Source organism: Epinephelus fuscoguttatus, linkage group LG18, assembly GCF_011397635.1.
Source record: "Epinephelus fuscoguttatus linkage group LG18, E.fuscoguttatus.final_Chr_v1".
NCBI classification, from domain to species: Eukaryota; Metazoa; Chordata; class Actinopteri; order Perciformes; family Serranidae; genus Epinephelus; species Epinephelus fuscoguttatus.
In genome coordinates, this window is record NC_064769.1 from 14,986,520 (window position 1) to 15,009,966 (window position 23,447).

Consider the following 23,447-nt stretch of genomic DNA (forward strand, 5'->3'; position numbering starts at 1 on the left):
CAGACCTTCAGGCCCTGGTTAGACCTAACAGCAACCCTCCACCCTCTCTGTCCTCAAGCCCCAGCACCACAGCTCAGCTCTGCCTATCCCCAGCCATAACCATACCACGCAGTCCAAGCATGCAAGCAGGTTTTTAGGCTTGGCCCAGTCAGTGTGAGTGCGTGTCACTCCCCTCCCCTAAGCACAGGTGGACTTGTAGGGAACGCTGCCAAATACTTTTGGTTTAGGGGGAGGGAGGGGTGTTGGCTGAGGCTGGTGGGTGTAGCAGTTTTTGTTTTGTTGTGTTTCTTAGATAACCGTTTCGTGGAACGGTACCTTTTCACTCCCCCAAATCACCGACACACCTTCAGAGCAAATTTGACTCTCTATCTCGCCTGCTCTCACTTTCACAAGTCAGCCAGCACTGAGACAGTGTTGAGCTTCCTGACAGGGACTGAGTATACGAGAGAGGAACTGAAATCAAAACTTCTCTTCTTAAAAGGTCAGTAACATCTTACTGTCTCTTTCCCCCTTCTTTTTAATTCTTCGTTGTACAGTACTTCAATTTTGCATACCGGTATCCTAAAAAAGTCATAACGTGAGGTACAAATTTCAGGTACATAATTTCTATGTGTTGTGGCAAAATTTCAAAAACTGCCGGCTACCCACTGAGCACCAGAATCAGACTAAAGGATGGCTGACCTTTTGTAAAATCAGGTTCCCCTGTGTTCCCATTTTAAGTTGTAAATTGTTCCACGTCTCAAACTTTTTATAATAGGACATACAGTTAAAAAAAGGATGTCCAGTTTTCTCTGTGTGGTACAGAAAATTTCCCATGTGTATGTGTGCGCGTGTGTGTGTGTCTTGCAACAGATGTGCTCACAATGAAAGCCTCCCCCTCCACAAAACAGCCAGACACTGAGGAGGAAGCAAGTGAAAGCATGACAAAGCTGGAACAGATTGAAAGACTGATATCACTTTTTTACTTATTCTTGTTATTACAGCAGCAGCTGGTAAAACAACATGATGACTTCCTGCGCATGATTTGGATCTCTATACGATAGCTTTCCTTGTCATTATTACGACTCCGTCATCAAGAACCTGCCTCAGCGGTTGTAACGCAATATGTTAAACATGCAACATCTCCTAATTGACATGGCAGTGATAAACTATCTGACAAACAAGATGACACCTGCCCTTCGGGAAACAATCTTAAAATTCATTCATCAGTTAGTGATCAAAGCTGCTTCTATGCGCAACACATATGGGCGCAGAGGTGTGACATTCAAGATTATTTCACTTTTCCTGTCTGTGCCCCCCCCCCCCCCCCCCACCCATCAAATCGCATGAGTAACTGTTAACCTTTAACAGTATTATTAAAGGTGATTCTATGCACTGTTTGGAGGGCGTAGATTTTATTTGAACATGTAAAAGAGGGTCGAGCGTCAGACACTTAATTTCCTTCATTCTGGTGAGTTTTAATGCATCAGTTTACGGAGAAAATGTCTTTAATGTCATCATAAAATGACCTCTGCTGATTTCAAGTTTTTATTGGGGGGACAAATGCGCATCTCCTAAATATTGAGGGGGGCATGTCCACTGTGCCCCCCTGTGTAATAAATGATTAACAGAATTATCAGAATTTGCTCTATGTCATGCCACATTTTCCGGTTAGTACAAATGATGTTGCCTTGAGGGTTTGTGGTTAATTTCAAAGAAACTGGTGATGACTACTCTTTTGAAATGTTATGTAAGCTAATTTCATTTATCCACAAACCATTTCAGTTTGCAGTTATGTTCTAAAAAGTGGTAAAAATGTAATTAACACAGCTTCTTAGCTGATGAACCACACAGGGGTGTAGGTTATGTTTCAACATTTGGGGTACACAAGTGGAGGGTTTGGTGGTCCTTCACCAGATAATTTTAAATGTCAAACACTTCCTGCAGTCTGGTGAGTTTTATGTACTAATTTGCGCCTTTTATGCATCAGTTCATGGTGTAAATGTCTTTAATTTTGGCAAAATAAAAGTCCTCTTCTACTGTCACTCTCATTGGGTGGGATAAAATCACATACTCTAAACTATGACGTGGACGTGTCTCCTGCATCCCCCTGAGATCTATAGCTATGGTACTAAAAGTCGTATACAGGCACACTCAAACACGCGAGGGGTAATGGTTGGGTCATTAAAAACTAGAAAAGAAAATGTAGTGACCTCAAAGCATATTCTCTCCAGGCCAATGTATAACTGCAAGGTAACAAAACTGAATGAAAAGCTGCATTTTCCTTGAAAAAAAAAAAAATACTTCAAAGCAGCATGTATAGGACAAGCTTCAGTCTGAAACCTTCATGATCATTCATCATTAATGAAAAAAAACACACACACAAGCAAAACCTATAGAGCTCTCTTCCTGTCACAGTGGCGGTTAGATGGGGATAAAGTCTAGTAGACACTACCACACCTACTCTCGTCACACACCCCAACTACAGCCCTCCATCTGCCTCTATCTCTCTCAAGGATTAACTCAACTGAACTTGATCCTTGTACCAGGGCCTCTCTTACATCGGTGTGTTTAACAAACTTTGCCTGAGGCACATTTCATTCATGTTTGTACAGTCTTATCTATAGCGTGCTGTATGATATGATAAGCCAATATTCAGTGTAAAGGATCTGATCTTGTATTTCTACAAAAATGCATCCTGTAATGTAAAAGTGTGTGAGAGTGCAGAAATACTTGATTGAGAAACTTGAGATGTCCTGGATGAGTGTGTCGAGTGAATGAGGACGTGGCTTCGTAATTGCAAAGCAATGCAATGTGTTCATTATGAGACTGACAGAGTGAATGAGTCCACACGCCTTCTTCCCACCTGACAGCGTGTAGGCATGCCCGTGTAACAGCATTTACACGGGGACACACAATCTGATTTTAACCTCCCATGACACAGATGTCATCTTGTCACAGTTGTCTTTCAAACCCGGCTCATGCAGCTAAGACAGATTGTTATCTCTGCCAATGACATCTAATCAGCTACCCTCAAATACCCCCAGAGTTCAAGTTAACGCACGCATGCGAGTTTGTATGTACACAATAGCCATGTAGCTGTTTGTGTGTGCATGTGTGCGTGTCCGCCCTCCTCCGTAGGATTGAGGTCCAGGTTTTGTTGTGTGTGTGGAGTTGGGCTGGGTGAGTAAGCCGCCCCTCACAGATGAATAGAGGATGGGAGGAGGCTTGAAGAGGCTGCCGTGGGTGGGAGGCCCGAGCCCTGCCAAAAAAGCTCCTTCTGTGGGATTTGTGTACTTTTGCGTTCCTCACGAAACACAGTGCCTGGCTCAAACGACAAAGCAGCCAGGGAGGCAGGCACTCGCACTCCCAGAGGTCGGCTCGATCGCACCCTCTCCGCTTTTCAAGCTATATTCTTTCTTTCCGTTTACAATTTCTCCATTTCCACCATTCTCTTCTTTTTTTGTCTCTTTCTGTCCCTGCTGCTGATTTCATCACTTGTCAGTATTTTTCTTTAGTAAAATGATTGATCATAATCAAATACTAACAGCTACATCGCCTGGAAGCACTTTTGCGCCCCAAACTAACTTTGTGGCAGGTTATCAGAAACTGCAGCATAAAATTTGTTTATATTATTCCTAATTTGCATACAAATCCCTGAAAGAATTATTTATTTGCATTAGTATATAAATGTGGTTTTGAGGTTGTTTTTTTTTATTTTAAAGTCTTACTTAACTGCAGAGCTGGCCCTAACCATTAAGCCGTATAAGCCCCCTGGCCTCTAGGGGCCCCCTGGAAAATATACTTTTTTAATGAACAAAAGACAATAATGAAATAAATGTTGAACTTCCTAAACAATGAACAAAACAATTAGCTGAGAGACAGATGAAATAGACAGTAGGTAGGCTAAGTAACTTCCTGTCCCCTACAAAACAAGCACTGCCATGATTCTGTAGTAAAAATAAATAAATAAATGAAATGCAATAGTATTATATAGTATAAGTTAGGCAGGAAAGTCAACACAAACAATAGCCTCACACGCTATTTGACAGTGTGCAAGCACTGCAGCACATGATTTCATATGTGTAATTTGTATGTATCATGTGAACTGGCAACATGTTACCATGAGGGGAACCCCAAAACCAAATCCTGCTTAGGGTCCCTAAAAGTCCTGGGCCGTCCCTAATTAACTGCAACATGACAGCAGCTGTTGAGGCACATTCACTTTTAACTTTTCATTTATTTATGTCATGAATTCCTTGCAACACTAGAGCACTAATGGCATTATCTTCACTAAACCACAATGGAAATGTTTCTTGTGGAGGTTTTTGAATCACCCAGCAGGGTCAAAGTCATCAGAGAAATATTTGTCATACTTCTCAACATCTGAAATGTCAGTGGCGGCCACGGTTAGTATTGTGCTTGTGCAATGAAGCATTTTACATACAAATTGTGGGTGTTTCCTGAATGTTACCTAGATAATAGAAAATAGGGCCCTGTAACCACTGGCAACCCACCTAGCCTCTGCCGAGTGACAAGTGCAAAGAGACATGATTCTCAGACTTGGCAATAGAGTAAAATTATCACCTGGTAAATTAGAAAATTAAAGCCCTACTTTGTATAAACAGATCTGCAGGAAACAGAGTCGAATGTCATTCAGCATCAGGGTGCTGGATGAAGAAAAGAAGAAAGGATAAAAAAAAAGAGCACGATTTCATAATGTCTAAAAGAAAGATCTGGGTTGAATAAGTGGGTCCACCCACCTGTGTGTGAGAGGCAGCGAGAGAGAAAGCGGGGCTGGATGGCAGTTTTAGAGACATGAGTGTGTGGGTTAGGCTAGCTGGCCTGCTTATGCTATCTAATCACTGGGAGAGAAAGGAGAGCAGCATGCCTTGATCCACCCACCCACCCCAGACAAACAGCAGTTAGCTTGCTAAGTACTATATGTGGTCGCCTGCAGCTCTGGGCCGTACATGGGGGAACAGAGATAAAATGTGACAGACTCTGCAGGTAACAGACATTCAGCACAATTATGTCTCATTCTGTGCTGGGGAAAAAGAGAGATGTGTCAATCTGGAAGCTACTACGGGTCACGACTGCATGTGAGAGAGTGTGTGTGAGTGTGAGGCACACTTGGTGTGTGTCACTGGTGAGCAAGTTGGCCATACTCCAGCAGGTTTCAGGTAAAACTAATGAGAGTTCATTGGCTGATTTTTTAAACCAAATTAGCCAAATTTGTTTTAACCTAAGGCTAACTTTTGGGAAAAAAAGTAATAGATTCACTCATGAAACTCCAGTCAGGTAACAAAAACATTCATGTATGTCAAAATATTCTTTGTGTTGGATTTTTAGCAGCCTTATTAGCATGAATTATGTTACTGCACTGTTGATTTCACAGTTCCTCTTTTGTCATTTGGGTCAGATACAGATTAGTTACCTGTGTGATACCTGAGTGGGTGGGATAAGATTGGGTCCAAAAATAGCTGACCTACGCATCACACTTGTGTTTCTGTGAGTGTGCATGTAGTCGAATGTGGTCCGCAGACCTGGTGCATGTGTGTGCGAATGTATGTATGTGTGTGTCATGACAGGCATCTGTCTCCCCTGCCCTGCAGCCTGACTGGTTTTAATTAGGAGGTGCCAGAGTGCCCGAGGGCTCTCCTGCTGACACACACACACATACACATGCGTGCACACACACAAACACGCATACACACACACACACACACTACCTGAGGGCAGACAGAGGCTGTCCCGCCAAGGCTGGCCTCCTTCTCGTTATCACCATAAGGAGTTGTCCTCATTCACCCCACGACCCTCCCAACACGCAGACACAAATATTCACACCAAGCAAATCAAATGAACACAGCACAATACTGGAATGCATTCAGAGGCAGCAACGTGGAAGTGGTGGTTGGGAGCTTTGACTCCTTGTACATTTAGTTTGCAGTTTTTTGGATCCAGAATAAATTACCATATAATAAAAGTGGCCTTAAACATAAAGAATAATTATATTTGCCTTCGACAAACATCGCCACAGACATTCAAGTTATCCTCACACACAGCAGTGAGTTCATACAACGCCACCTGTGAAACACAGCGACTCTGCCTACTTCAGTACTCTCAGCTCTAAATATGCAGCTTGTGTACTTTACCTCCCTTCTGGCAAAGCTTCCGATACTGATTAGGATGTTTGAAAAGAAGACAAAACAAGAGAAAGTTAAAGAACGAACAGACAGGTCAGCAGAAAGGACATGCCCTCACCTCACTCATCCAAATGGCATGCTCCAAGGTGAGTTCTAATGACCTGACAGATAGGTGTGTGTCTCTGTGATTGAGCGAGGCAGAGAGTACAGTAGGTTTGCGCGCACGCCTGCCTCCCTTTGTGTTTAAGCAACACTGCGTCTGTGTGTGTCTGTCTCCGTCCTTGGACTGGAGACAGGGGGTGTAGAACTGGGAGGCTGCTGCGATGCTCTATCTCTGGACTGTGGGGGGATGATTGCCTCCCTTTCCTGCTCCTCTCCCACACCAGGCCACACCTGGCCTCCGACACACCAGGGTAAAGGGTATGAGTCGGGATCTCTACAGTTATTAATCCAGGGAAGGTCTGATAAGTACTTCCCTGCACCCTTTTTCCACGGTATTTGCTACACACTGCCACATAATTTTAAACCTGTTGTGAACTTGTCTCTCCAGTTCTTTTTTTCATTCTGAACAGAACTACTTCTGCCATTTTTGATGTGTACAAATGACTGAAACAATATGAATGCCGTCCAAGAGAGACTGTGAGAAAATGTGGGCCGTTATCCCAACAAGTCCTCCAAATTCAACAACAAAATACTCAATTTGTTCATGAAGCCACTGTTGAAAAATAAATCTATTTTATAAAGTGACAATGCTGGTTGAAGGCATACTATGCAGGATTTTCCTAAAAAAAAAAAAAGAAGGAATAGACAAATACAGAAGTAATCCCTCTCAATCATCATTTATGACTGACTAGAAGTATGTAGCGGTGTATTTATCTGCAGATACTCTACCCTCTGCCATGCTGTAAAAAAACAACGCTTAGGTCCCTAAATACTAAACACCTGTGTGAATGCGCTAATTTTGGCCTCTTTACTAGTGAGATGCAATGATGCACCACCACAAAATGTTATCTGTCTCTGCCCAAGCAGCGCTCAAACATCTTTCCAAATTAGTCTGCGCCAAGTTTGAAAGAAAGATGGAATAAGTAGGATATATACAAAACAATGTAATCACCATAACATTTATACAGGCCTCCATGCTGCTTTCCACTGTTTGCTAACCTGTTTTCAGGCCTATCCACAATGTCAAACGTGACACACCAGTAAAAAAATAAACACAAAGGTATGCTCATCTGCTGCAGAACCGTGTACATGGCACTAGTCTACTGCCAATGGGAAAGGAGTCTACCACCTATTTTTAGTGAGTTCTCCTGTATTTAAAAAACCCACGAACTTGTGCGAATTTTGGTGGTAAAGGGATAGTACTGTCTCTTTAAAACATCTGCCTATCAATTGAAAGACCTATCTTTCGACCTACTTACGCAGATTTTGTCACTCCATAGGAAGTCACCTGACTCCAACCTTTTCTGCCGACAGACGAGAGTCATAACTACTACAACCACAAAAGGGATTTGTCTCTTGAATGAAGACATATGTCTCTTTGGGGAACTTTCTGCAACAACTCGTTTCTGGTGTTTCTTTTGGGAGAATAGCGGAGAATATATTCAGACTATATTGTTTATTAAAGTAAAAATAGAGCTTTTTTTGCTTTAACTTATCAGTATGACCTGTTGATTGCACATTGCAATAGCTTTAGAGTAATGACACCACTGGCTTTTAGACTGGTGCCCTATAAACTTTACTTTCTATGCTGCGACACTGTTGTACGACACACCCACGTATCTAGTCATTAATGGGGTGCACGCTGTGGAGCTAACGAGAGCACTTAATCCTCATGATTAACTGAACAAATAATACAAGTCAACATTATTTTATCAAACTCTTCTTGTTTTGTCTTGTGAACATTAAGGTACTTACTGTCTTGAAGCATTCTGGTGTAAGTAGTAAAGATATTCTATGACTAATAATATTAGAAGTATTAAGTGATCAGTATTCAAGGCTGGTAGGTCTGAGATAATCTAATGAGTTCTTAGTTTTCTGAGAGAGATCTTGCTGTGTTTGTGATATTGATATATACAGCATCAAAGTCTCCATGATATCAACTTTATGTAACGATGCTTCACACCCCATCCCCCCTCCAAAGTGCCAATCTGGTGCCCTAGTACGTGTATCCTGCTGGGCGCAGCAGGCGGCAGTAAACAGGTACGTGGAGACGCCAGACAGAAAGACAGACACACAAAACAGATGACTCTTACTCAGCCCCTTGAATCCTTGTGTTTTGTGACTGTTAGCACTCAGACTGAGCAACAAGACTCACCACATCTTAGTGTGGCCTGACACTCGCGAAGGACGAAGGGGTGGAAAGGAATTAGTATTTAGCCTGATAGTTATACTACAGAAATATAAAACACTGAAGCACCATATACATTTTCTTGCTTGTTAGACAATAGTATGATTGAACTGTTGCAATCATAATTACCATGTAAATCTGCCTTTCAGCCATGCCATATAGTGTGCACATTGCACTTGGGCTGAAAACACTTATGAATTTACACCCCAAAACAAGCTGCAGAGCAAATCAGTGCATTTTACACATTGCATGTCTGCACCATTATTTCATGGCCTATCGCAGTTTGCAGTACCACATCCTGCAGCTTTACAGAGTTCAGAACAAAACATCCACACAGGTACCACTTACAGCGCTCTGCTATGACGGCAGCAGCGTGTTTAGAATAGATAGCCGATCTTATGAGATGGCAAATGTTGTTTTTCTGGCCGTCTGGCTGGTCTGCTAGCAGTTAGTGGCTAACCCCGTTTATATATACTAGATGCCAATGTGAGTTGGCCTCCGCTCTCACCCTGCACAAAACAGTGTAAACCACCAGGGCATGGGCTGTGGTTTGCTTTAGTCCATGTTTTCCCCAAAGGGGAAGTGGGCATAGCAGTCTGATGTACACTCTGATGTCTACTTGTTTGTGGAGGTTAACTCAACACAATTCTGCTTTCACAGTCTGATTGTCGGTTATGATTTATGGATGGTTAGAAATATTTCAGTAGATTTGAAGGTCCAGTAACCACTAAGATAACAATGACTGACTACATATACTACCTTCATGAATGAAATAAAAACCTGCTTGGATTTGTTCTTCGTTGTATGTTTGACTTTTTAATTTAGATTTATCATCTGTACCACTGTTTTGTTTTTAGGCCTGCTTAGGAAAACAATCCGTCCTCTTTCAGAGAAAACTATACCACTCAGGCGGGAAAGCCTTCCTGCTGTAAGCAAAGTTAATTGAAAAAAATTAAGTATTACAAAAGGCGTGGTTTAATGATGTCATACAGGAAGGCTGTTTCAGATCCTGTGAATGTGCTATGTCATAACATTTGGCCTGTGTGTGAAAGCAGAGGAAACACTCTTTCTCCCTTTTTCTTTCTCTCTTTCTGTTTCTTGCTGTGTCATAAACACACACATATACACACACACACTGACACAACCTAAGGAAGCAGTACTGTAATCTCTGTGCCGTTACCTTTTGTTGCAAAAAAATTGTCACAGCAAACTCTCCACATTTTCTAGATGTTAAATATCTCCACAAACTCCTGCTTAACAGGTGTCCTCTTCTATACAGAAGTCTACACAGAGTAACTTATTTCTACGCCTTTCTGCATAAACTTCCTCCTCCTCCTCCAGACAGAGGTGGTGGCGTGCTCACCAACTGTTACCCTGCCTCGGCGGCTTTCTGACTCAAAACAGGACTCTAACGTTGGCCTTCTGCTCTCCTCAACCTGGTTTTTGAAGCCTTGGTTAAAAAAAAAAAAACGTTCAACAAAAAGGAAAACAGGTCTGCACAGTCAGTCGCTTGTGGTATTTCTCAGCGTTTGTGGTTCATTTCTGTTTCAGATATCGTCAGCTTTTAAGCAATATTTCCTTTCAAATTAACACCATTGACTGAATCAGCCAGTTTTATGGGGTTCTGAGTGTGCCACATGCCAAAGTGCAAAATGTGCTTTCAGTAATTAGTCTGTTGCGACTGAGCGTTTATGGGGGATTCACTTGCCTGGCATGCACCCGTCGCCTGTCTTTAACCCTGTATTGTCGAAGCATGTGAAGAGAGGTCTCAAAGAGCTTGTTAAATGTTAGTTTGATTATAGAATTTAAAAGAGAGAATAGCAGGACTCCATTTTAAACAGGTGTAAAACTGAAACTAACCAGCTTTAAGATGTGTTTCTATTTCTGTGTGACTACTTTTAGTCCTGTCCATCTCTTCATCTCAACTTGAGACTAACCAACAGAGGTGCACAAATAGTTTTCCAACTTTTTCCTCTTTTTCTCCTTTCCTTTTTTACCCTCCCTCAGTCTCCCCAAACAACCCCTTCAAGTTTCTTTGCCCCGGTCCCTTTATACCAAAAATCCACTCTAACACAACTAAAAATTCATTTTGTCTGACCTAAATCAGAGGGTGTCTGCGCCATGGGCTTATTACACAGTGCGCTTAAACTTGTGTTGTGGAGGAGGATGGGGTATTATTATCTTCCAGCTACCCACCCTGCTATAAAAACTAGTGGTGCGACATCTCCACAGCGCAGTGCTGCTGCCCTCCCTCCCTTCCTCTCACTCTCTCACTCGTCCTACATGAGCCACACACAACAGTGCGCCTGACTCTTAACTCCACACTAGCCACTCTGCTACACAGACAGACCCAAGAATCACACTCTGCTCTCCTCTGTTGCGCTGCTTTTGCTTCTCTCCATTGGATATTCCTCCTCGGGTGTTTTTTATTTATTTATTTTTGTGAATGGGCATCCGTGGCCGGTGTAAGGAGCTTGTGAATGGGCTGACTTTGCATGGCTGACTGATTGACAGACTGGCAAAGAGAGAGGCAGCTGTGTTTCAATTAGAAAGGGCAATGCTGAGAGGTCAAGCGAGGAGCAACAGAGCCTCTTAGTAGTCTGGAAATACAAAGACACGTGAGGGGAATCAAGAAACTGAAGGCACGGTAGGTGACGGGTGCTGAAAGCTGTGGAATGCTGGGGAACGTATCAAGACATGTGTGAATTTATGTGGAAGCCAGAGTTTTGGAGTATGCACATGGGTGTGTGTCTGTGCGTATATGACCATGATAATTTGTCACATTGTTTCAGAGTGTGCATGTGTGTGAACAAGCTTGCACTTGTTATATTACAGCGAGCAGACACGTGCAGCACTTACTGTAGAGTCCCTATTTAAAGAGTGTTTATGTGAGTGTTGTAGCCTACTGCACTAGATCATAAAGGCCTGACAAGGTGCAAACAGGTCAATAAAGTCACTTAATGACTCATGTAATTATTTAGGCTGCAGTGTAAATATTGTGCCGTAAAATTCTGGAAATAGCACAAGCGTTTATAGCATCACAGCACGTCTTGGAAATGTCAAACATAGTAGTTTAAGTGGGCTTAAGTATGTGTTTTGTCTCCAACAGTAATTACACATTGCTCTTTCAGATATTCCATATCTACGCGACAATCGCCTTTAAATCCAAAAAAACACTCAGGTAATTCACAAAGATAAAGGGAATGTTTGTGAGAGGGGACAAAATAAAAACATGTTATGGATTTAAGGCTGAGCTGTAAATTACTGTTTACAACAGGTTTGTTGTCAGCCAGCTTATAGACCTCTTACCTCATGTCGTTACAAAATGCCTTGACCAATATTACCATTAAAACTGTTTACCAGTTGTTGTCTTTCATTCACGCATTAAGATCTGTTAGTATGTTTTAAATTCTTAACTGAAACTATGAGCAGAAACATTAAAACAATTGTCATAAATCCAGGATTCAAACAGATGTATGTCGGAGATAAAATACATAAAATCCATCTGCATATAAAAATGTAAAATAAGGGTGCACTTCACGTTGTACTATGTCTGATAATGGAGCATTTATCAAGTCACTTTCAAAGACTAACTGTAGTTAAACACCTACTCAGCAGGCTCACAAACTGTGACAGGAAATTCATTAGAGATCAATGTCACACCAATTACAGGTTTGCTTAATCACATATTGTAACTCTGGTTATATCTCATTAGCTGCAGTCAATTTTTAACCTACACCTGCCAGTGTGTAATAAAGGCTTTTAACTTTTGTTCAATAATTGTTACCACATTATGATAATGCGTGAACCCCATTTTTTAACGGCAGAAAGATATAAATTAGGGCCACATTTTTAACCTAGGCTAAATTATAAAACTTAAATAATATCCCTGCTTCCAAAAATAGATTTTATTTATTTCATATCATACCATTCTCACTTGTAGTACTGAGTACAACCTTCCTCTGTCCATTTGGGGTCTTTACCCAGATCGAACACAGACGTAAAGAAGTACAAGGTGATAGAATAAAAAATAATCTGTCTATTAGATGACAAATAGTCTAGAAGCAACATTTTTAGTCACTGAACCAATTTCCAGCAGCAAACAATAAACTTTTGTTTACTTTAGGGGTGAGAGGGATAATGGTGTGTAGCTATGGGCCCCCCTGAAGGCTCCAGAGATGACACTTAGTGCAAACTGGCTCTTTAAGGAGCCGAGCGAGATAAATTGGCCTCCAGATATCTGCAGACCAGATTTAGTATTTTCTTACCATATATTTCATTATATTATAACTTCTAATAAATGTTAATTAAGTATCAGTTAAATGTATAAATTGCTGATTATTTGCTTAAGTAACTGTCGTGAAATTAAATATAATGACTTTATTGGTGCACCTGTTTTAACAAGAATCTCTGTTGTGTAAAGTGACATATATTTGCCGGTTTTGGGGAAATTTGCTGAACTCACAAGCCGATTGTTTTTTACAAAATGCAAATAATATTGAATATAAGTCAGCTTATACTTACATTAATAATATGTTTGGCAGCACATTCATTTTCCTCATTCCATTTTGTTTTATGACTGCGTAAATGTGCAATAAATGTGAACTAAACTTCATGTAAAAAGTTTCAAGCCTCAACTTTTTAGCAAAACTTGTGCGCTTAAATGCTCAACTATGGCCCTGACATTTCATCATTATTGTAAAGGTAAATACCCAACCCATTTAGTGTAACTGGCATTATATACAGTTCACCCGCTCAACTTGACAGCAATTAAGACAGAATTTAAAACTCCCCCTATGCGACCTATAGGCTCCAGACAATCGTCATTTAAAACGCCAACCAGGGAAGTGTCTCCCCGAGAAACAGGTGCACTGGTGTTTTACTGGTGATAATGGACTAGCTTACACAGTAGGTCAAATGAATGTCTTCTCCTAATAAGGGGGTGAATTTTGGCTGTCAATACTATAAATTATTGGCCGTGCAATTGTCCGTCTGTGACAGTTGTTTAGCAGGTGTTTGCTATGGGCAGTTGGTGACAGGGGTAAACTTTGGCTGCCGGTGATTTAGCATGTGGGTCAGGTGGATGCAATGGCCTGACAGGGATAAACTAGGCTTTGGGTGTTGTAGCTTACAGGCCAAATGAGTGTCTGCCCGTGACAAGGGTTGAGATGGACATTAGCTGCTGATTTGTGGCCTGAGCGGTCAGGGCTGGGGACAAGTTAGCCGCTCTACTCTGGGCATAATGATGATACAGCTGCAACAGGGGCAGCAAGAGGAGGAGGAGAAGGAGAGGAGGAAGAGGAGAATGATTAGGAGGAGGAGGTGGTGGTGGTCAGAGCCCGGAAAGCAGATGAAGTTCTTGGGAGAAAGACGACGCTGAATGGAGGTGACACATAATTTGGGGTGGGAGTGCTGAGTTGAAAGTGTTAGTGACTAAGTGAGGCATGAGAGGAGACGTGGCCGGTACAGGCCGGCAGGAAAGAGAGACAGACAGAAAGGCAAGACCATTAGAGGTCAGTTTAATAATTTAGCTCATACTGAGTATGAATAGTTTTCGCGCATGGAACTGAAATTCCTGTTAAGTAAATTAATTCAGTGATGCATGTGTGATAAACAGAAATAGGTGATGACTGCGACAAAATATGACTTTCACTATTTATTTGTTCAAAAAATTGTGGCACCTCATAATGGCAGGTTGTTATAGGCTCACAGTCATTTACCGAGTCAGATTTGTCAATAAACAAAAAGTTGTCCTTCCATGACTTTGCTGGAAGAGTAAGATAGATGAAGCCAAATGACTTAAACAGTAATTATCAGAGCCCTTTCACAAGAAGTCCCCACCCCGGCTGCCCTGATGGGTGGAGGGGGGTGTGGGCGAGATGGGGGGGTGGGGGTGGGGGGGGTGTAAAGGGTTAAGGCTGTTTGGCTGATGAAATGTGCTCTAGGACCTTGTGGTGGGAAAGCTGTGCCCTCCTCCCCTCCCTGTCTATGTGGCACATCCTCCTTAGATCCTCTCCACATTGTAATTAGGGGCCGGCCGCTAAGAGCTAGTGCTAGCTAGTGGCAGGCAAACAGTGGGAACAGAGGGGAGTGGTGCTCGCCGGGGCACCAGGCGAACAAACAGCAACAGCAGCACGTGTCTCATAGTTCCAGGAGTGGGTGGGATGGATCGAGAGCAAACGAATGACAGTGGGTTCGCCAAGCCCTCCCAGTCAGACTCTTTTCTCTCCCTCTTATCCACTCGGTGTTGTTCCAAGCTCTGCACTATTGTTTGCCTTGGCAGGCTGTTACAGGGAGGGGCCCCTCCACTGGTGTTTGTGCAACCTGTTAGGGAACTTTTAGGGCCATCTGATCTCTCCCTTAACTCTCTCACTGTAGATTCTCTCACCTTCTCCTCATTACTTTTATGGATGTTGTATACATGGTGTGAAATATAATAGAAAAGGGATATCGCTCTGTCTTTGGAGAAGCAACATGAATCTGCACAACTGAATCAGTGAAAGAAGTTTGAACAGGGTGTGTGTTACCTAAGTTTATAACACAGGATTTGCACTACACTGTAGGGTTTGTATGAAATATAATATAGATCCATTTGCCTTTCTATTAAATATATCGTTCCATCAGCTGGCAACTTTCTCTGTCGCTCTTTTGTTCCAGTTTCCCCATAGGGGTAGTTTGAGGTAGCTCTGTGCAGTTGGTCTATCCTATACCATCACCCTCTCTATAGACATTTTAATTATGACCACACTGCATCAATGGCATGAACATAGCAACAGTTACCTAGCAACAAGATCGACAAGAATAAACTACATGTAAGATTGCTATCCAAGTTGTATACCTGCAGGTGAACTAAGGGATTTTCTGAAATTGTTTTTTTTCTGCTCCTCTGGTGTGATCCCCTGCAGCACAAAAAGTAAGACACTCTGTGTGCGTGTGTGTGTGTGTGTGTGTGTGTGTGTGTGTGTGTGTGTGTGTGCGTTGGTGTATGTAAGTCTGTGTGGCTTCAGCCCTGGCCCATTTCGAGCCAGTCAACAATGCAGCTGTGGTGAGCGGGCCCGCTTCAAAGTATTTATCTACACATGCCTCCGGTGACCACCAAGTGTGGACAGCTAAGTTTAAGCTCTATTCATAGATGTGAATGAATGAGCACTCTGCCAGAGGAGGTTTTATCACTGTAACTGTAAACAACAGCCCAGTGAATCAACAGGTAGGAACTCAGGCAGCTGTGGAATGAGGGTTTTAAGAGAAGTGAGCGGAGATTTGCGTGTGTGTCGAAAACGACATTGAGCTCGCAGTCAGTGTGCTGTAAATCAAATGAGTTGTGGAGAGGACAGACTGCGCAAGTAAGCATTTTGACAGGATACAGTATCTAGAGTACAATCTGACCTCTTTTGTCATTCTTTTCTCTTCTCACCACATCCCAATCACACACTGTATTGTTCGAATGAAGGTATCAGCTTGTCTCATGCTTGTATCTGGTAGAGACAGACAAGAGGGATGGATATTACACACATTATCACGGAAACTGTCACACACTCATCATCAAATGTCAAAAAAAAAAAAGATCTCAAGGAAAGTCAACTCTGTTGTTTAAAGCCTTATCAAAAATGATGGGCTTCCCTAACTCACTCCACACGTTCCTACAAGAGATCGTGATAGCACATTCAAGAATAAATATTACCCGATGTGATGTTTGCTCGAAATGAGACATGCTGTATTTACCACTTGTTGCCTTTGCTGCACAGATGGCACTCAAACAAGCATGCCTACGGTGTATTTTAATAAAGCTAGACTGTCACTCATTGTTGTTAACAATATCAGCGCTGGTAAAGAGCTCCATCTATTTAGATATCATCACTTTGTGAAGGTCCATCATCTAATGAATGGATCCTGTGTGTGTGTGCGGTTGCTGCTGTGGCACTCTTTAAATCAATGTTTTAAAATAATGAACCCTTTCGTTATTTGCTTTAACGTGAACTCGTCACCTTCCTGTTTGCACTTCCTCCTTAGGAGAATCACGACTGCTTCATCCCTGTGATAACTCAAATGTTATGATACTGACTCTTCGTTTGCTGAGAACCAACTATGTGGATTTTTTTTTTGAGAAATGTCATTCACTGCTTTGTGCCATTGTGAAAATTACTGTGACCAATCATCAAACGACAGGAAATCAGTGTTCAAATTAATCATTGTATTTTCAGATGTTTTAAATCGGCTGCACAGTATTTTTTATTCCTTTCCAAATGGTGTTTCTACTTTGTAGTCTAAACCAAGATGGTGCCCTTGTGACACATCTCATTAATTAGTTAGTTAAGCTTTATATTTTTAGGAAGTCTCACTGAGGTCAAAGTCTCTTTTACAAAAGAGACCAGAGAACCAATTGTATAACATGAACCAACATTTATAAGCCTTATCATCATATATTATCTATATTGATGGTCATTTATTTCATTATAGCTCTGTTTTATCTTTTGTGTGATGAACAAATTTGCTTTTTTTGGATAAGAAAATAGAGCCGCAACTCTGGAAATGGGTTAAAAATCTTTTTTATTGTGTGGCAAACTGACTGTTTTTTTTTCTAGACAGACTAAAGAGTCTTAAAGGATTCTTTAAATACCTTAAAGACTCTTGTAAATGTTGAATGACCTTTCAGGTTTTCAAAAGATAACCAGGGGTTTATGACACCACATGAGAGGCACAACACTAAATACAACTCTATTGGTTAAGAGCATGAGGATTAATGGAGGTTTTTTGGGAGAAAAATGTTTGACTTTCCTATTCAAGTGTCACTAAACAGTTCACTGTTACTGTCTTCTATCCAGATAAGCATCAGAAACAGAGAAAGGAGAATGGTTCATCACAGAGAAGAGGACCTGATCGGGATCCCCTTCCCAAATCACAGCAGTGATGTCCTCTGCAGCCTCAATGAACAGCGTCGTGACGGGCTGCTCTGCGATGTCATCCTCATCGTCCGCGACCAGGAGTACCGCACCCACCGCTCCGTTCTGGCAGCCTGCAGCCAGTACTTTAAGAAGCTCTTCACAGTGGCGACCGGTGATGGTGGGGATCATCACCATGCGGCGGCTGTGTACGAAATCGACTTTGTGGCTCCAGAGTCTCTCACGGCCATCCTGGAGTTCGCCTACACCTCAACTCTGACTGTGACGGCGTCCAACGTTAAAGAGATCCTGAACGCAGCTCAGATGCTGGAGATTCCCTGTATCATCAACGTTTGCCTGGAGATAATGGACAGCGGGGGTGGAGGCGGCGGAGGCGGAGAAGGGAGAGGGGAGGAGGGAGAAGAGGAAGAAGAGGATGCAGAGGAAGATGAGGAGGAGGAAGAGGAGGAGGAGGATGAGGAGGAGGACGAGGGGTCGAGGAAGGATGAGCAGGACGACGAGGAGGACAATGTCAGCGAGAGGTCGCTGCAGTCATCAGAGAGCAGGGGGGTGCAGACGCCTCCTGGGACGGAGGACTCGCCACCTCCCAGCACCTCCACGTACCACCAGCAGTTTGACCTGCACAGAGAGTCGTCACAGTCACAGTCTCCTGACACCATGAGAGGAAAACAGGTAGGTGATTGGATCTTATATTTTCATAGCAAAAAATTAAAAAGTTCAAAAGGCTGATGACGCTGTCTTGTGTTGCAGGAGAGTATGGAGAGTCGGGCTTTGAAGGATTTCTCCATTGAGTCTCTCCTCCAGGAGGGGCTCTACCCCCGCATGTCAACACTGGACAGGAGGGCCAATTTCTCTCCTCTCCTCCCCGGCTTCTACCCCTCCATGTGGGCCGCCGACTTCCCGTCCTTCCCCAAGCAGCTCCTGGACCCCAGCCACCACCAGCATCCCCACGCAGCAGCCTCACCACAAACCAGGCTCCCCCATGGCTTCCCCAGCTCTGCACCGCTCGAGGCCTCCAGGCCCCTCGACCTAGCTGTGAAAAGAGAGATCATAAAGGAGGAGATGAAAGAGGAAATCCCGCTCAGTCTGCTCCACGGCAACTTCCTGAAGGAGTTTGTCAACTCGGGCCTCAGCAGCACCATGAACACTGGGTCAGTGCCGTCAGAAGGTCACGCTCTGGGTCCGATAAAAGATGAAGCCGACTTCCGGTCGTACCTGAGCTTCCTAAGCTCTGCGTCCCACCTGGGGGCGCTGTTTCCTCCCTGGCAGCTGGAGGAGGAGAGGAAGATGAAGCCCAAAGCGTCGCAGCAGTGTCCAATCTGCAACAAGGTCATCCAAGGAGCTGGGAAACTGCCACGACACATGAGGACACACACGGGGGAGAAACCATACATGTGCACTATCTGTGAAGTCCGATTCACCAGGTTTGTGAAGCAGCACTTTTTAGCACCTCATCATTACTTCTTATTAATAAGCCACACAGAGAACTTGAGATCTTCCTCTTCCTGTGCGTTTTGACTTCAAAGCACCAGGTTATGTAAAACACCAGGGTAAACGGAAAAGTACCCCATGCTCTTTTGACTGAGGTTAATCTGTTGTTACCAAATCTGAATATCAAAGAGCATTAAGTGGAAAGCCCCCTCCGCTCATTTCTTTGCATTAGTGATATCTCACTTACCAACATCCTCCTGCTTTAGCATATTTTCCACCTGTATTTTAGAGCAGAACTTTACTGTTGTCAGTGAAGACAAATCTTCTTTAACGGCTTTTAAACTCACTTGTAACAAGATCTAAAAGGGCAGAGATGCAGTGTTGTAATTTATGTGTTAACCTTTCCACCCACAACACTCCTCATGAAAACATGTGGTTTTGTTCTTTTCTCAGACAAGACAAACTCAAGATACACATGAGGAAGCACACAGGTGAGCGCCCCTACATCTGTCTCCACTGCAACTCCAAGTTCGTCCACAACTATGACCTGAAGAACCACCTGCGTATCCACACGGGCGTCCGTCCCTACCAGTGCGAGCACTGCTACAAAAGTTTCACACGGTCTGACCACCTACATCGACACATCAAGAGGCAGAGCTGCCGCATCTCCCGCCCTCGGCGAGGACGGAAGCCAGCTGCTTGGCGGTCCACACCAGCCAGCAACTTCCTGTGCCCCCCTACTGCTGCCGCTAACCGGTTTGAGGAGAACGGGTTAAGCCCTGCATACCAGGGAGTCAAGAGTCACGGACTTGGAGAGATGCTCGGCAACAGGGGTCTAGGATTTAAGAGCGGGGACGGTGCGGGAAGGGAGAGCAGGGAGGAACGGCGAGCAGAGGGGAAGCATGTCGCAGAGGAGGAGAAGGTGGGAGCAGGGAGGCAGAGGGGAGTGTTTGCCTTTGCTCTGGCTGGAGAAGAAGTGCTTACCCACTCTCCATTTTATGCTGCGACCTCTGACCCCTGGACCATGAGACTGGAGCGTGCTCCACCCATCCCTGAGCCAGCCAAATGAACCGTGGTCTGTAGAAGTAAAATTAAAAAAAAGGACAAGGAAGAAAGTCTCTTTAATCTCTGTGTCTGTTCTGCTCCAGGAAGCTAAAGCACCTTTTTAAAAAGTGAAAGCGAGATCAATGAACCTTTTGAAGCCTGCTGATGTGGCAGTACTAAAAACAGACTCTCTTTTTTTTTTGGGGGGGGGGGGGGCAGTCTAATTAAATAATTTCACAGATGTCATGTTGAATAATTGTTTACAAATATTTTGATAGCATTTAAAAAGAGGCAAACAGTTTGACACTGCTAATGAGGAAACATATCGGAATGCTGTTATATATATTATTTGCATTATTTATCTACAAGGTTGTCTAAAATGCTTTTAATTCAAAAACTACATCATTTTACAATGTCCTCTGAAACAAGATGAGATGAGGCTTTTATACTGAATTCATATGCAAGAAGAAAATATAAATCTATCAATCAGAGCAGGACCTATTGTAAAGTTACAATGTTGAATTAGTGACTATGATGAATGTAAAACAAATGATTACATGAACAAAATAATCAAAACTGTATTGTAGAAAAGGGTTATTATTACATTTCTCAAGTGGAGTATACATGAATCAATAAAATTTAAATGAATGCATAAATAAGCCTCCGTCCAGACAAATCACAGTTTTATTTTGTATAGTTGTGTTTAAGTGTTAAAAAAGGACCACTGCTTTTAAAACAAACATTAAAAATTGTTCATCACAGCAGGGCGTAGTCTGGCACATGTCCTGTAAGTACGTTTGACCCTGACATGATGATTTAATGATATTCCAAAACAAAGGGAACCCACTTGAAGTCTAATAAATCAGGACATTTGATAATGTGTTATTATCCTTTCACTGCCTTGTTCTGATTTAAGCTCCTCGTCTGCACTATTGTACATAGACACAAACTTTTTGGCCATGGTGGTGTTAATTACGGTTGCGTTGCTGTAAAAAATATATATATATATATAAATACATACATATATATATTGATCTTAAAAGGCATCCATCCAAAGATGTGTACTTTGATATTTCACAGACTTGAATAAGACTTTGTTTTAATGTTTATGAATATGTGTCTTCAGAGGATGTATATTTCTGACTAATCAAACTGCCGCTTTAGCAAAACAGTATGCTTGTGTTTTCTCTGCTGCAACAAATCATGAGGGTTTCAGCCCCGTTTTTCATATAATGTTCATCTCTGATTTGTGTACAAAGAAGTTCAAAAATGATTTGAATTGAAATGGGAAAGTATTTTCTTGCTATTTATGCATATTTAAATGAATGAGCCTTGGCTATATTTTGCAAATCTGTTTTATAAAGACACTAAATGTTGAACTTTGCTTTTCTTTGGGAGTATTACTTTCAGAAAAGTTGTGTGTGTGTGTGTGTGTGTGTGTGTGTGTGTGTGTGTGTGTGTGTTTACTCTTATCTTTCTATCTTTGTGAGGACCAATGTGAGATTTGACCTTGATAGTGAAGACAGTTTGGAAAATGAGGACATTTCAGTCAATCTTTACTGGTGAAGACTTGGTTTTATGGTTAAGGGTTGGGGTTACGTATGTAGTTGTAATGGTTAGGGTTAAGACCGTCAGTGAGGAACCCAACAAGAGAATCTAAATAGATTATATTTATAGAATAAGGTTATATATTATAACAGATTATAACAGTTTACAACTTTTCTATATTTTAGTTTAGATGAATAACCCAAGAGTAATACAAAAAATAACACCATCCCATTGACCCTTATCACAGCAAACATTCTGACTTAGTAGATAAAACACATTTCAATAAGGATGGCTCAGTTCTGTAAAGTGTGAGAGTGACAGTGAGCCACCCTGCACAATACCAGCAACCTGGAATCTGCTCACCCAAATGGAATGCAGTTGTTTTTAAAGTCGTCAATTACACCTGTCCTTTTCTTACAATGACAAGCCAAAGTGTTGGCTTTGAAAAAAGGTCACTGTCTTGGTTTTGACTGGTAGCCAAATGGTTTTCTGCCCATAGGTACTGAGGAAAGTTTACCCAAGAACTGAGTCGGTACTATATTAAAACCAAATGGGGTCAATTGAACCCCAGTGATTTTTACTTTTGCATTCTGCATAAAACTATGTTATACTTCTAAAAAATAATTAATTGGTAAATTAGGGCTATATGTTAGATATCATCTCAGATTTTGGATATCATAGTATCGTAAGTGTTATCTTTTACTGGTTTTAAAGGCTGCATTACAGTCAAGTGACTTTACCAACTTAGCATCATTATATCCATATTATTGATGATTATTTATCAAAAATCTCATTGTGTTAATATTTTGTGAAAGCACCAATAGTCAACCGTAAAATATCATTGCAATTTCAGTATTGCGGTGATTGGTCAAAAATATTGTGATTGTTGATTTTCTCCATACCACCAAGCCCTATGGTCAGTACCGGATGAAGCACATTTACATACTGGGCAAAAATTATTATTATTATTAATAATACTACTCTTATTATTTGCCTTTTCATTTTTCGCTTACTCAAATGCTCTCAATTTTTTGGTAAGGCAAAAAATAAACAAGTAAATAAAATAGAATAAATAGAATATCCTAAATTGACTGGTAGGTAATATTGTTTGCTTAATTGTATTTATTTATTTATCTATCTGTTTGCATATTTTGTTGTAGCCCACATCAATCTGAGAGTCATTAATATGTACAGTATTTATTTATTTAATGTTTATTTTTCTCAGGACAAGTTCATGGCATGGACTGACACACCACAGCATTTATATCTCGGGATGGGTCTTTCAAATACACACAACTTAACAGAAAAATACAAACAGCACAAAACACTGATACAATAAATTACTATAGAACTCGGCAAAACATTCATTCATGACTGCGTGGTCAATACATTTCTAAACACGAGAAACTGAGTTTAAATGGGTCTCAGTCATGATCCATTTTTATCTCAGGGTGAGGAGTTCCATGCACAGATACCCTGAACAGACAAAGGTGTCCAAGAAGGGCACCCTACAGCTCCCTATACTGTAGATGCCAGAAACCCTGACAAGTACCACCAAGGACTGAGCATCTTAGGAGCCTTGTTATTTAGGCACTTATGGATGAGTTTGTTATTAGCAGTTATAGTTAAATTAACATGTTTAATTTCTTACAAACATGGCAATAGCGGGATCTCATTGGCTTCCTGTCCTGCATTTTAATTGCATGATTACATATCATCTTTTAGAGGCGTGACTGTCAAAGATGCTCATGACCAAGAAGTTACACATCAACTTAAATGTCTATGTTACTATAAAAGGGTGAGTAAAATAAGCTTTGTAGCTCTGTTAAAGTGGATACACTACCTGCTGCATGCTGTACATTGTTCACACCCACACGACTAAGACCACAGAAGGAGTCAGCTCCTCAGCTGGAGGCTAATAGGTAGGTATTATTTACTGTGATGTTCAGTCGCATGACAGCTGCTGACATTGTGCTGGGGTTAACTCTGTTTTTGTGTCATAAAAGTACATATGAAATACATATTTGTCATAAATTAATATAAAGACAT

General features: G+C 41.9%; 1 protein-coding gene across 2 annotated transcripts; it reads left to right on the forward strand.

Moving 5' to 3' along the window:
- The first annotated feature begins 299 nt into the window (after positions 1-299).
- On the forward strand, positions 300-21,210 carry LOC125905602 (zinc finger and BTB domain-containing protein 7C). Of its 2 annotated transcripts, none has more exons than XM_049603680.1 (4): positions 300-481; positions 17,298-18,047; positions 18,126-18,799; positions 19,260-21,210. In XM_049603680.1, the coding sequence occupies exons 2-4, from the start codon at positions 17,325-17,327 to the stop codon at positions 19,873-19,875; spliced, it is 2,013 nt and encodes a 670-aa protein (XP_049459637.1). In that variant the 5' UTR covers positions 300-481; positions 17,298-17,324; the 3' UTR covers positions 19,876-21,210. The 2 variants fall into 2 exon arrangements, with proteins under 2 accessions (XP_049459637.1, XP_049459638.1); XM_049603681.1 differs by lacking the exon at positions 300-481 and adding an exon at positions 10,738-11,122.
- The last annotated feature ends 2,237 nt before the right edge of the window (positions 21,211-23,447 follow it).